The sequence below is a fragment of the Pteropus vampyrus genome, unplaced genomic scaffold (genome assembly GCF_000151845.1).
Source record: "Pteropus vampyrus isolate Shadow unplaced genomic scaffold, Pvam_2.0 Scaffold260, whole genome shotgun sequence".
NCBI classification, from domain to species: domain Eukaryota; kingdom Metazoa; phylum Chordata; class Mammalia; order Chiroptera; family Pteropodidae; genus Pteropus; species Pteropus vampyrus.
Genome location: NW_011889041.1, coordinates 1,801,846 through 1,817,727, shown reverse-complemented (window position 1 = coordinate 1,817,727; position 15,882 = coordinate 1,801,846). Strand labels below are relative to the sequence as shown.

Here is a 15,882-nt window from a genome sequence, read left to right as displayed (position 1 = left end):
TTCTTGGAAGCATAATATACAAGATCAGTACACTCAGAACAAAATAATTGAATTTGAACATAATTAGGAAAGTTCACAGCTTAGGAAAGATTGGTGAGGAAATAGTGACATAGGAAGTTGACTTGAATCAGTAATGCTTTTAGGAACCAAGAGCAGAAGCTGAAGCCTTATTCTGGACAGTTACTGTTAAGAAGCTGATTGGAGTAAATACATCCGCCTTTCTTTCAAATGAACAACCTAAGTTGTCCAGCATGATAATCTTCATTTTCCTTGGTAAGTAAATTATGCTTCTGTTTTATCTGAATTCACAACACCAATGCTTCATGAACCTAATGCTGTCCTAACTTAACTGTTGATTAAACTAATAGGGGCTTATAATATGAACTATTACTTACAATTTTGTACTTTTTAACATGGCTTATTGCTTTTGCAAAAATGTTCACTTACTTTTACTCATGTATAACTCTATAGAAAATGCACAATGCAGAAATTACATTAACTATTCAGATTGCTTCTGTTTTATTGTATAGAATAATCTAATTTCTTTGAGTTATTTATTAGGATTTATGAAACTCACATAAATACTAGGAATTTTTAGAAATGAAACCTTCCAGTATCTATTTACAAGTTATAAGATGACAAATTTCAAATTATTATCTGTTTTTCTTTGAAATTAAATTAAAATGAGATTAATTTAAAACATTCAGTTCCCCTAATTTTAAGGCATTAATATTTAAAATGTACAAGCCATTTAGTAGAGTAAAACAATACCATATCAAATGTTTCACATTTCATTTTAGTTTCTGTGACTTAGTGATAAAATGTAGATTTATCCCTCTTGTATTGGGTAGTATGAATTTATTGTAAGACATTGGTTTAAAAGAATTTATTTATACTTAAAATAGAATTCATGAAGATCTACTTGTTATATATATTTTTGGAGAAGCTATTATATTTTTTTTTAGTATTTAGTAGAATTTATAAATTGAATTAAAAAAAGGGATAGTTATGATTGCAGTTTAATGTTAATAATCCACTCATTAAACCAAAGCCAATATATTTTCTGCTTACTCCACACTAATAAATATTGATAAAGAAAGACATAATTGTGGGCAAGAAAACAAAGAATGTTATTTTAAATTATGCTGAACATAAAAAGTTAAAATAAATCAAGTAAAAGAAAATCAAAGCAAGAAGGAAAGAGATCTTTTATGTATTTTTAGGTTTTTTTTCTTTTGGTTTAAATAATAGTTATTCAGTATTCCAAAATTGCACTTCTTGTGTTTATTTCTAATAACATTTTCTTATTTCTATCCTGTATTATAAAGAGAAATCTAGGAGACTTTGATTTTTATAGATCAGGCAGCAATATAACTGAATGCACAGAATATATTATAACCTCATTATGGCCCCAGTTGAAAAGGTAATGATCGCCTCCTGTTTTCATCTTTTAATTCTAAATTAACCTTGACACTAGATTGGATGAGAGAAATAATTTCCAACACTTGTAGGAGAGAAATAATTTCCAACACTTGTAGGGTCAAAATTTTGCTATTTGATAGTTTTAACCAATATTTTTCATAGTGCATTCTTCAAAATACTTGTTTAATGTTATCTAAATAGGTGTTGTGATATGAGAAAGTCCAAAGAAATGTGGGACATACTGAATTTTTAAAACAGAGGATTTAATATTATAATGAGCCTTTTAAATCTTTAAGAGGGTGAACATAATGTGCAATGTTCTCCATCTTATTTATTTTAAAAATAAAACCTCTTTTTCACTGAACATTTCAAAAGAATCCTTGAAAACTCTTGGATTAAGTACATAGCCACAAATCATAGTTAGGAATGAATATATTTTGGAAAGCTAAAGGTAGTTTGCATTTTGAGAGGTAAATCAATTGAGATGATTTTCCTGGTTGATTCAGTATTTCATCTGAGTGGAAAGTGTTAAAAATCATGTAAAACAAATAATCAAGTGAATTATTTAACATAAAAATTTAAAAATAAAAGAAAGTGAAAAAGATTATGGAAAAATAGTAAGTAGAATTCATTAATGATCATTACACTGATGCACTGGTGAGGTTTCGATGATGTATCCAGGAGATTATCACCTATAAGTTTCATGAGGAAGCTAGTCACAAGATATAATGATCAATGGCAAATAAAATTCCAATCTCTTATAAATTGAGTCTCAGGGTGTTTGGCAAGCTGGATTTAAACAAGTAACCTTGGGCCATAATCAAAGAGATTCATTTCTCTTTCTCTAGAATTGCTAACCTAGGTCAGGAGCTTGGCTAGATGAAGTTATCCATGAACACATGAAAAACCAGGAAGCTGATATATCAATTTTCACTCTAGCCCTCAACAAGAAAAATGTGACCAAGACACAACCATGGGCCTAACTTCCAAATGCAGTGACCCAGCAAATAGTACATATGAACTAATCAGTTGTCTTGGATTTTCCTTAGGAGAAGAGGTTTGGAAAGAGGTAAGATAAAGAAAAGATTTTAAAGCTTTACTTGAAACCTATAGCTCTATATTGTCACAGGTGATTCATAATTAACATTATTTTTTAAAAATTCAAATTTGGCTCTGATTAAGATATAGTTAAACATTTCTTAATTATAGTTAATACACTGTCTCTATAACTCAATTATAATTCCCATATTATTCCATGGATTGATTAAGCAAGTGTCAGTTCTCATGCTTATAGAATCAGTTTGAGTTATTTATACAATAGACTAAATTAACATTGCTATATTTTTGATATTTCTAGAAAACTTATTGGAACTTTTTGTCTTCTACCCAAAATAACTTGTAAATACCTGGAAGGTGTTATTTTAATTGAATATTATCAGTTATTTATATATAACTCATCTATAAACAACTATTCAAATTGGTGTAAGTCAACATACATTTATTGAATATCTACAATGCATCATTGTATTTATAATGAGGATATAATTATGAATTACTCCTAATTCCTGCCCAGTAAAACCCTAAAACCCAGTGGTGGAAACAAGCACAAAAATACATAATTTTACTACAAAGCAGTAAATGCTATCATTGAAGAATTCCTAAAATGGTAGTGAAAGAGATGAAGGGTATTAAATTTAATTTGGCTATAGGAAAAAGAAGTATGAATTCAGAAAAGGTTTTCATAAAATAGGTAATTATTGTGTTGAGTCTTGAAGGACAAAAAAAAAAAGTTATTCCAGAAAGGCAGAGTGGAGAAAGGAGTACCTACCAGTGACCATCTAGTAAATTCTCAGAGGTACAAGCATTTGGGAAACTATAAATGCTGCTTGAGAACCTCCAGATTGCATACAATGAAGAATGAGTCATTCTATGGGGATCATCCAAGGGATAAAGCAGAGAAATAACAGGAATAGAATGGTGTATTAGACAGATTAGGGCATGTAAAGAACCTACCTGAATAGATGATACTGGAGACAGACTGACTAACTAATCAGTTGGTCAAACATTCAAAATGAGAGTCGATGAAATATGCAAGAACGGATATGAAAGTATGAAGTTGAGGATATAAAGGAGTCTATCATAAATCCAAGGTTTCTACTTTGCGTGTTTTTGTGAATGGTGGAATTACTGATGGAATAGGGATGTTTACCAGGGAGCGATAATGAAGAGGACAATATTAAGGTATTATAATCTGGAAGTGTGTTTGGAACATTTAGGTGGAGAGGATAACAACATCTATAACTGGAATATTAGAAAATAATGAAATTGAATTAAACATTTGAAAATAATCAGTCTAGAGATTTTAGTTAAATCTGTGAGAATAGATGTAATTGACCACAGAGAATGCATAAAATGAGAATGAGAAAAGTGTGAGGACAAAACCTAAGCTAAAAATGTACGTTGACAGAAGAGTAAGAGGATCCTGGGAAGGATTCTGCCTATGGACAGAAAATATCAAATAAATGAGTATCAAGAGAATTAGAAGAGGGTTACTAAAGGAAGAGGGAATCTTAAGAACGAAATGACAACAAAAAGCCCAATGATAAAAGTAGGCAAGATGAAGTCTTAAAACTATTAAATTTGTTGTTATGAAAATGATTAGTGTTAGAGAACGATTAGTGTTAGAAAGAGTTCATCCATTCGACACTAGCAGAGCCAAACACTAAATATCGAGAACCGCAGTGGAGAAATAGTGGCTATTTTATTGATGAATGAGAACAGGAAGCTGATGCTCAAAAGCCACAATAGTTGGTAGGATGCAAATTATAGAGGCGAAATCACTGGACACTGTGGGTTAGGGGTTTGGAGTTGTGCAGGGAGCTGATTGGTAGGAGGTAAGGGTAATTGGTAAGGGTAATCAATTATTTCTTCGGGTCTTGGGGACAATTTTGAAGTTTTTAATGGAGTCCCTCTGTCTGGTCTCACAGGAAAGTAGCCAGGGAGTCATTTCATGGTAGAGCTGGGGAATTGAGGTCAAGATGTCATCTTTAGCCTACCAGAGGTCCAGACCTGTGACCATTATTAGTCAGGTTTAGGCTACTGCCTCCTGCTGCCTCTGATGTTGCTGATTATTCAGGGGAAAGGCTAGGTCTCTGAGGGGTATAAAGAGAAAGGGACATGATTTCTAGATCTAGGATTTAAAACTAAGCTTAATCAAAGTCATAAATATCCTCGGTTTTATTAAAGTATTTTTAAGAGCAGTTTCAACAAAACAATAGTCATAAAAATTAATTGTAAGTTGAGGAATAAATAAGCAGTAAGAATGGAAGAGAACAAATACAGATTATTTAAGAATCTTATATAGGAGAAATATAGATCTATAGCTAGAGGGGAGATTAAGATTTATTCCAGTCTTGTAATGATCTTGTCACATTTTATTTTTTATAATTCTGCTCTTTATCATTAATAACTTAGTTTTGAGGTAAATAACTGCCATACTGTAATGCTGCAAAGTTGTTTTTGTTCTTTTGTTATTCAGCTATTGGGCTATGCTCAGAAAATGAATCTACTTCCCAAACCATTAATTGCACATATTTAAGAGAGCAATGCTTAAGTGATGCAAATGGATGTAAACATGCATGGAGAATAATGGAAGTTGCCTGCAATGTTTCAGGTAAAACAAGTTGTTTAAAATACATTCAAATGGTTTCCTTTTATTCAGATAAAAATAAGATTTGATATTTTCTTTCCTTATCTGAGGAACTAAGTTAGTTTTGTTCTTAATACTTTACTCAAACTTGATATTCAAGAGCTTCACTTTAATTTGCTTATTAGTGAATTTAGTTACAAAAGAGTATTCTTAAATGACTCCAAGACCCTAATGCATTGGCACTGCAAGTAGCTTTATGCAAGATTTCAGCTTTTTATATTTATTTTATTTTTTACTTATTTCACTATGTATAATGTTATAATTATATGTATGCTTCTCAGAAGTGTGGCAATAATTTTTCAAATAAAATATTTTTTTATTTGTTAATACATAAGTGGTAAAATAGGGAAAAATAACATTTGTGATGATCAAAAGTATTGTTATTTATTTGTATGTATATAATATTCATTTTATATTCTCACAACATATACACTATTTCCATTCCAACTTTGTCAAAACAAGTTAAAATATATTATTATTTTAAACTTGTCCTACATTTCAAACATGTGAGGGAAGGCCCAAAGGGTAAAGAATGTAAAGATTAGAGAGTCACTGTTACTTGTTGAAAAGAAAAAGAAATATGTTCTAAACATTTTAAATAGCTGAATAAATATTAAATGAGAGTATCATAGGAAGACTTTATTTACTAAAATTAGATAAACTGATTATATAGCGAGACATTGACCTAGTGCTATTATGACAAATCTTTAAAAAAATAGTATTCTAATGTAATGATAATTTTATCATCATGTATAACAAAGATTATAATACTATAAAATCCTGAATAAATTTCCTGGAGTATTCAGTAAAAGAAATCCAAAATGGAAAATGAAAATATATTCTTTTATGACTCACTTTGTTTCTCCATCCATTCTACAGAGTAAATTCTGTATTGCTCATGACTCTTGCCCATCATCATGTGCTTACTTTACCTACCAAAAGATATATGGTTGAGTGTGTTGGGTTAAGAGGCAGAAAACTGTAGCTCAGACAATGTCAGTGTTCACAGTCTCCACCAGCAGAGCTCCTGACCAACCTCACGACCTCAGGAATTACATAGGAGGAGAGAGATTTTCTTCTCTTCTCCTCCCTTGAAGAGAGTACATGTAATTTATATACTCCAAAGAAAGTTATAGCTCTCTAATTCAACATTCTCATTACTGTTCAGGAAAAGAATTTCAAAGGCATAATTTGCTCAAAGTAACTCAGTAAATTTAAGATGGAAATAGAGGACAATGACAAAAAACAATCTGTCGTTTTGATGATGAAGCTCCTTGTTACATTTTGTGTGGCAATTTAAAATATCATATTCAGGTGTCATGAATTAAAGCATATTTATTTCAGTATGCAAAAAGCAAACCATTCGCAATGAATTGCAGCATTTGCATATTTATCTTATGCATAAAGCTGAAATAGAAATATTCTCAAATACACAAATGAAATTATCTCAATTAGTTTTATTCAGAAAAATGGGAAAAATCATTGAGTATATACATATGGCTTTTTAAATTAAAGTAGACTATGGCCATGCCACCCTGAACAAGCCTGATCCCCTCTGGTCTTGGAAGCCAAGCAGGATCAGGCCTGGTTAGTACTTGGATGGGAGACCACTTAGGAAGACTGGGTGCTGTAGGTGCAAAAAATAAAAAATAAGGGATTGTAAGCTGACAAGGTCCTTGCAATCTGTGAATTCAACCAAGAGTTGCCTTGCCTAAAATAAATAAGTAAATAATAATATTTACTGTGTGCTTTCTAAGTGTCAGGACAACTTCATATCCCATGATAATTTTAGAGCTACCTGTACATCTCTTGTTATCATCCTAGAATGAGATGTAAAATAAAATATCAGCTTAAAACAATAGATCTAATAAAATAGCTAAACTGATAAAATAACTAAGATTGCAGAACTTTCTGGTCACCTCATGTAAAGGCAGCATTGATTATTATTGAAGAGCAAAATTGGCATTCTTTCTAAGTGGGTCCAAATTATTTTAAAACTTGAAAAAAGTTAATTTACTTTAAAAGGTAAAATTGGGAGAAAACAACAGTAAAAATAGATATTTTTGCTTAAAATGTCCCTTACATGAACATCCTACAGTGACCCCAGAAAATCTTACTATAATAATAAATTACTTAGATTAATCTGTTAAAAGAATTTTGGGTATATTTGGGGTGTATTCAAATTAATATCTGGAGTATTATATGTTTGCCCTTTGAAATCCAGGTAATCCCTGCAAGATGAAGGATTCATCAAGCTGCAACCTGAGCATCCAAGCCTTAGTGGAAAGGAATTTCCAGTTTAAAAATTGTCTCTGCTCTGATGATCTCTATGGTACTGTTAACAAATTGCTTGGCAAAAAATGCATCAGTGAATCAGGCGATACACTGTTATATAAAATATTTAAAGTCATAAAAACAGGACAATTTTAAAATGAATCACATCTATGTAATTTCATTTTTTTAATTTTTCAGTTATTATTGGTATACAATATTACATTAGTTCCAGGTGTACAACATAGTGATTAGATATTTATATAACTTACAAAGTGATCACTCCAATAAATCTAGTGCCTATCTGACACCGTACATAGTTATTACAATATTATTGGCGATATTCCTTTACATCTCCATGACTATTTTGAAACTACCAATTTGTACTTCTTAACTCCTTCCCCCTTTTCACCCACCTTCCCCACTCCCTTCCCATCTGCTAATGCTCTAAATATTCTCTATATCTGTGAGTTTGTTTCCGTTTGATTTGCTTATTTTATTCTTTAGATTCCACATGTAAGTGAAATCATATGATATTTGTTTTTCTCTGTCTGACCAATTTCACTCAACACAATACCCTCTAGGTTCATCCATGTTGTTTCAAATGGCAATATTTCTGTCTTATTTTATGGGTGAGTAATATTCCATTGTATATATGTACCACCTCTTCTTTATCCACTCATCCATTGATGGACACCCAGGTTGCCTCCATTCCCAGGCTATTATAAATAATTCTGCAATGAATATATGGATGCACATGTTCCTTCAAAGTAGTATTTTGGGTTTCTTCAGATAAATACCCAGAAGTGGGATTACTGAGCCTTTCTTTGTCTCTTGTTATAGCCTTTGTTTTAAAGTTTATTATGGCTGATATAATTATTGCTACCCTAGCCTTTTCTTTTTCATTTCCATTTTCATGAAATATCTTTTTCTATCCCTTTACTTTCAGCATGTTTGTGCCTTTCAATCTGAAGTGAGTCTCTTTTAGGCAGCATATGTAAGGGTCTTTTCTTCTTCTCTATTCAGCCATCCTACATTTAGTTATTTTTCATTCAAAGTACTTGTTGATAGATATGAAGTTATTGCCATTTTATTATTCATATTTTTGATACATGTTTTTTTCTTCTTAAAGAAGTCCCTCCGAAATTTCCTATAATTTTGTTTGGGAGATGATGAACTCCTTAGCTTTTTCTTGTCTGGGAAGCTCTTCATCTGTCCTTCCATTCTAAGTGATAGCTCTTCTGGGTAGAGTCATCTTGGTTGTAGGTCCTTGCTTTTCATCATTTTGAATACTCTGTGACAATCCCTTCTGGCCTGCAAAGTTTCCATCCAGAAATCAGCTGACAGTCTTACAGGAGCTCCCTTGTGGATAACTAATTGCTTTTCTCTTGCTGCTTTTAAGATTCCCTCTTTGTCTTTAAACTTTGGCATTTTAATTATCATGTGTCTTAGTGTGGGCCACTTTGGGTTTATTTTGTTTAGGACTCTGTGCTTTCTGGGCTTGTATGTCTATTTCCTTCACCAGGTTAGGGAAGTTTTCCATCAGTGTTTCTTCAAATAGGTTTCAATTTCTTTCTCTCTCTCTTCTCCTCTGGTACCCTTTGATGAGAATGTTATTATGCTTGATGTTATCCCAGAGGCCCCTTAAACTATCCTCTTATTTTTGGATTCTTTTTTCTTGTTGCTATTCTGATTGGGTCTCCTCTACTACCCCATCAAATCACTGACTTGATCCTCCATTTTATTCAATATGTTGATTCCTTCTAACTTACTTTTCATCTCTGATATTGTATTAATTTCTATCTGATTCCCTTTTATATTTTCCATCTCCATTTTTATGTTTTCTATCTCTTTGTTAAAGTTCTCAGTGAGTTTATCTACTCTTCCTCTAAGTTCATTGAGCATCCTTATAACCACTGTTTTGAATTCTGCATCTGGTAGATGGTCTCCATTTTGTTTAGTTCTTTTTCTGGAACTTTGTTCTGTTCTTTCATGTGGACATGTTTCTTTGTCTCCCCATTTTGACTGCCTTCTTGTGTTTGTTTCTACGTATTAGGTAGGGCTCCTAAGTCTCCTGATCTTAGTAGAGTGGCCTTATGCAGTAGATGTCCTGTCTTGCAGTCTTCCCCGGTCTTCTGAGTCAAGTGCTCAAGGTATGTCTTTTGCGTGGGTTGTGTGTGCCCTTCTGTTGTAGTTGAGCTTTGGTTGCTGTTTGTACATTGATGGGAGGAATTGACCTTTGGGTTGATTGGTTGTGAGGACTGACTGGTGAGGAGTGACCTTAAAGAGTAGGATTCACTGTAGCAGATCTCTGGTGGAAGCCCAGTCTGCCCTTTGGGTGTTTCCTCCTCAAATCCAGCCCTGGGTGTGTTCTGGCTCCTGGGCCCATCAAAAGAGGCCAGTTGGTATGTATGCCAGCTTAAGAGCCTCCTGAGAAGGGCCCAACTGCAGGCCAAGTTTAACCACAGCTTGTGCACTTCCAGGGCCACCAGATAAGGGTCACTAAGCAATCCACAGTTGGCTGCTACCCAGCTGGGCTTATAGGTGCCTCGAGAGGCCAAGCCAAGAACCAAGTCTGGCTGCCGCTAGTGCAAAGCTTGGGGCTCGTCAGGAAGAGGTATGGGGCACACTGAGGCCAGATGCTGCTGCTTTGGGTTTTGTGAGCCTTTGAGAAATTTTAGGAAAGCCCACAGCATGAGCCACAATAGGCCATTTGTATGGGAAAAAAACTCTGGAGGCAGCTTGGGTGGGCCCGCATGTTGCAAAAGGTATAGTCTCAGGGATTCTCCTGGGTGGAGTGACCTGTGATAACCAGGTAGGTGGAGACTCAGATATGGCAGCTGCCTGCATTAGCACTCTGGGAGTGGGGAGGGCTCAACAAAGTAACAATGGATTCTGCCAATGCTTCTGTCTGAGATAAAACCACCCCTCCAGGCCTCGCCCTGAAGCCAGACAACTCAGTTCCTCCCTGCATGTCCCTGGCACTCTTCCAGCAGCTGATGACCTCTACGGTACTGATAACAAATTGCTGGAGCCCAGAGTAAGTCCATCATCTAGTAAGTCTGTGCACAGGCCCTTTAAGAGGAGAAGTCTGAGACTCCTGCAGCCTTCTGTCTCACTCAGCCACAACCTCTGTGGGTTTTCACAGCCATAGGTTATGGGGACTTCTCTTTTCTGGCACTGAAACCCTGAGCTAGAGAGCCCAGTGTGGAGCCGGAGGGAAGGGGCTTGCAGCTAAGATAACCCTCTTGGTTCTTGACCTCCACACTCAGTTGTGGGACCAACTTGTTTTGCATCTCTACCCTTTCTACTAGTTTCGAGGTGACCTCTTATGTATGTCCCCAAGTTGTAGGACTTCTGTTCAGCCAGATCATGCAACTCCCAGTGGTAGCTGTGCTGTAATTTTGATGTGGTCAGGAGAGCAGGCGAGCACAGCATCTACCTTCTACACCATCTTGACTGTACCCCCCAAAACATATTTATTCTTATTGCTTTATATAGAAGTCTCTTAAATCAGACAGGGGAAAAGTAGATAGCAATAAAAAGTACAGACAAATACAAACAAAATGTGACAGTACGAAAAAATAAAAATACATTTCTACTGTCTTTTATATTGACCTATGTAGTTACTTTTACTGATGCTCTTTATTTCTTCCTATGAATTCTTGTTGCTGCCTAGTATCTTTTATTTTTGCCTAAAGAACTCTCTTTGATTAAATATTTTTTTATTTTTAATTTTTTTTATATTTTTCAATTACAGTTGACATACAATATTATATTAGTTTCAGGTGTACAACACAGTAATCAGATATCTATATAATCTATGAAATGATAACCCTTACAATGCCAGTACCCATCTGACACCATATGTAGTTATTACAATGTTATTGATTATATTCCTTATGCTATACTTTATGTCCCCATGACTATTTTGTACTACCAATTTCTACTTCTTAATCCCTTTATTTTTTTACCCACTCTCCCAACTTTTTCCCACTTGGCGACCATCAAAATGTTCTCTGTATTTATGAGTTTATTTCTGTTTTGTTTGTTTATTTTGTTCTTTAGATTCCACATATAAGTACAATCATATGGCATTTATCTTTTTCTATTTGACTTACTCTACTCAGCACAATACCCTCTAGGTATATTTCATGTTGCTGCAGATGGCAAAATTTCATTTTTTTATGGCCTAATGATATTTTGTTATATATATGTTCCACCTCTTCTTTATCCATCTATTTATTGATGGACACTCAGGTTGCTTCCATATCTTGGCTATTGTAAATAATGCTGCAATGAATATATAGATGTACATGTCCCTTCGAAGTAGTGTTTTAGATTTTTTCAGATAAACACCCAGAAGTGGGATTACTGGGTTTTTCTTTGTTTCCTGTTTTAACCTTTGTTTTAAAGTCTATTTTGTCTGATATAATTATTACTACCCCAGACTTTTTTTTTTTTTTTCATTTCCATTTCACAGAATATGTTTTTCCATCCCTTTACTTTCAGTCTGTGTGTGTCTTTCAATCTGAAGTGAGTTTCTTATAGGCAGCATATGTAAGGGTCTTGTTTTTTTTTATCCATTCAGGCCCCTTATGTCTTTTTATTAAAACATTTAATCCATTTACAATTAAAGTAATTACTTATAGATATGTAGTTATTGCTATTTTATTATTCATCTTTTTTATATTTTTTTCATAACCCTTTGATTAGCACTCTAAGATATGATCTCTCTTCTTTACATTCCCAAAACATTCCCCAGCATATATAGACATACACTATACTATTCTCCATTGATATATTGTAAATCGGCTTTGGAATTTGTCTCTCTCTCTTTTTAAAAATATGCTAAAGTACCCAACATGGTTCCTGACACTTAATAAATAATCGATAAATACATAATACATTTTAATTTATTAAATATGTCTGAACACCTAAATCATGTATCTATTCATAAAATAGTTACTATTCGGTTAATATGCATAGACATTATATAAACCCTGGAGTATATAAAGATGGGTAAGATAGTCCCTAGTCTTGATTAAAATATGGTAAAGTAAAATTGACATTAAGCTGCATTGTTTCATTTAGCCTAGCTTATTTTATTTATGTATGTATGTAACAAAATAGATTAGCATTTGGACAGGTTTAAAGATTATTTTAAAATATATAATTACCAATATAATAGCACTAATTATATGAGGACAACATTCATTCACATGCATCTTATTCATGCATGCCTGGATGTGCTGGTTATAAGAGATAAAAGAGAAGGACTCTATTCTAGTAGGAAAGCCTTATTGATATATAATTATAACGATCCATTGTGAGTTGTTATTTGAGAAATATGCAAAATGCTATAGTAGTATATGTTTCAAAACACACGAGTACAGAGGTTGTATTCTGAACAGTGCTTAGAAGAATGCCTGACAGTTTTTGAGTAAACATTTTCGTATCATGAAATCAATTATATTATCTTTATCTTGCATAAGTATAAAGCATTTGTAAAAACTAAGGTGTAAGAGAAAGCATTCAATAAAACAAAATGAAATAACTTTAAACTTTGTTTAAAGAGGGGAAAAGTAATGTGATTGGCTGAGGGAAAAATGGTGCAGTCAAGGATGTTTCCTTTGTGCAGATTCACTTGAAGTGCCTCAGAGAGATGAGACATTTAAAAATAGACGGTACACTTCTGAAAGGCTATGTTAAGCTTATTTGGAGTCTTATATTGAAGTCATTTTTCTTACCTTCTTTCTATAAAGTTTATATAATTACGAGCTTATTGGAACTATCTGTATAACAGGCATTTTCGGTGAAGGCGCTATAACAACCAAGGCGTAAAAATTGGTACTTGGGGGTAAGCCCACCCAAATCATACTCTTTATTATGTATAAAGCACAAATATACATATATACATACAGTTCCTAAGCAGTGTATGTGTGGAATTCAAATTTCACAAGGGGATAGTGGAATTAAGAAAAAACTGTCTAAAAATGCTTGTTAAGGGGGAAATAATAAAAAAGTTTGAGAAATACTTTAGTATAGGAAATTTCTAGGAGAAAACAGAAATTCATAAAAATTTATACCAGAGAAATGATGGATTATTTTATCAGTACTTTAAGTTACATATGTTTTCTATCAACCATCATCAAAATGTAATGAAAAGACAAAAGAAAATGATGATGATAAATATCATCTAAAAAAGTGACTATTATTATTATTTAGTTGCACAAACTATAAATAATCAGTGTTTTACATCTCAGTTTTTAAAAATTCAAGGTTATTCGTCATAGCTCTCTAGAAATAATTGTTAATGTTTTTAGAAGATAATAGATATTGAAATATTTATAAAAGATATGTCATTCTTTTTTAGAAAACATATTAAAAGTTCATAAGTAATGAATTTAATTAATTTTTATTCAGTTCTTTTACTTTATTCATAGAAAAATCATCACTGTCCTTGGATTTATCTTCACAATCAAATATTACGCAATGGCTCCATCAGAAAGATACATCACTAATGGTTGAAAAAAAGAGTGATTGTGTCATAGCAGAACGTATCTGCCAGGAATCTGAACATTGTACTCTGTTGTATGAGAATTTTAAGGAAACCTGTGGGAGGGAATCAGAACAATGCAAGACTTTTGATGGAGGCCACCTGTGTGCAGTATTAAAAGAAAGTCTGAAAAAAACAATCTTGTGGAATTGTCAGTGCAATGACCCTTCAAAAGTAGAGTGCATTGAAATTTGGAAAAGTTTGTTTGAAGACAATTGTATACAGGATGATCAAATGAATCAAGTTTCAGCTGTCAGTGAAGACTATGAAGATGGATTCAACCAGGATATTGTTTCTGGTTGGTATTCAAAAGATTTTAGGAACATTAAGTATAATCACAAATATGAGTTAACTAAAAAATATTTAATTTCCTATTCTAGCTCTGTCATTTCTGCCTGTACTTCTCCTAGGAAACTAAAATTTAAAAACTCAACGATTATGTGCAAAAGAGATTGTGAAGAAGCAAATGCGAAAAGGTTTTAGTATAATGTTAATTTTATTCATTCATTCATTTATTCATTCATTGAACAATTACATATGAGACATTTACAATGTGCTAGGTCCTGTGCAGCAGAATTAAAAAAAAACAAAGAAAAAACAAAACTTTGTGCCCTTTATTGAAGGAGCTTATTATTTTTTAAGGGATTTTTAAAAATAGATAAAATCGGTAATGATAATTATCTGTTCATTTAATAGATATTTCTTTTGCTTGCTTACCATGCCCCAGGGCATTTTCTAAGATGTGAGGCTAAAGCAGTAAGCAAAACAAACAAAAATCACTGCTCTCCAGGAGCATCCGTTTTAAATTGAGATGTGTCTTGAGTCAGTTTTCCTGGAAATAGACTGAGACAGAGGTTGGCATGCAGAAAATGTATTGGGCCAAGGTCTCAGGAGCAAAAGCTAGGAGGAAGTGAGAAAAACAAGATGAGGTGGAGGAAGAAGACGAAATGCAATTTAATTGCCACAGTAAATTAAGTTGATTCCACAGAAAGCTTGTACCTAGAATGGCTTTTCAGGGATATCACACCCGTAGAGGCAAGAGGCGTGATCTTTGAACCCCTAACGTGGGCTAGTCCTTAGATACGAGCTGTCTCCTAGGAAAGTCTGTAACCTTGGGTGTGGCAACTTTCTTTGGATGAGAGCAATGCCAGGAAAAGGATCAGTGTGATCCAATATCCAAAATAATCCCGGCAGTTGGGGAAATTAGTACCTGAGGAGACCTTAGTAGTGAGCCATAGCATCTAATATGGGGACAAAGAAAATTAATCAGGATAAATTATTTTAAGGTATGGATTTTAAACATTATAAGTGCTAATGAGAAATATAATACAGGTAGGGGGAAAAGAGATCTGAATGGGTGGTTTGTAATTTTAAGGATGGACAGAAAGTTGCTCTGAAGAAATAACTATTTGAGTAAAGATTGAAAGTGGCAGGGAATGAGGCATGTGGATATCTGGGGAAAGAGTACTTAACACAGAAGAAACAGCTAATTAAAGGTCCTGAGCTGGGAATATGTCTGTAGATCTGAAGAAAAGCAGAGAGGACCACAAGCTAGAGTTAAGAGAGCAAGGAACTGAAGTGTAGGAGATAAAATCTGATATAAAACTGGGGACAAGATCATGAAGGGCTTTGTAGGTCATTTCAAAATCATTGGCTCTACTCTGAGTGATATAGAAAAACAATGAAGAATTTTGGCCAGGGGAGTGTCATGGTCTGATTTATATCTTTAATAGGATAATTCTTGTTTTTGCATTGATAACTGAGTAAAGAGAAACAAAGGCTCAAGTGGGGAAACAGTTAGGGATTTATATAATAATGGAGCAAAAAGACAATGGATGATGGATCAGTATGGGAAGTTGTCAGATTCTGGATATTTTTTTTTAATATTAGTGGATCAAATGGAAATGCAAGGGAAAAAAAA

The 15,882-nt window shown here is 33.5% G+C and overlaps 1 protein-coding gene and 1 pseudogene across 1 annotated transcript in view; both read left to right on the top strand.

Annotated features, from left to right (window-relative positions):
• The first annotated feature begins 251 nt into the window (after positions 1-251).
• The window catches only part of GFRAL (GDNF family receptor alpha like), a 58,795-nt gene continuing 43,164 nt past the window's right edge, over positions 252-15,882 (top strand). The window contains exons 1-3 of the mRNA XM_011375023.1: positions 252-273; positions 4,961-5,095; positions 7,350-7,508. Of these exons, the coding sequence (XP_011373325.1) occupies positions 252-273; positions 4,961-5,095; positions 7,350-7,508 (316 nt within the window). The remainder of the gene's footprint in view (positions 274-4,960; positions 5,096-7,349; positions 7,509-15,882) is intronic.
• LOC111729385 lies at positions 6,649-6,767 on the top strand (annotated as a pseudogene).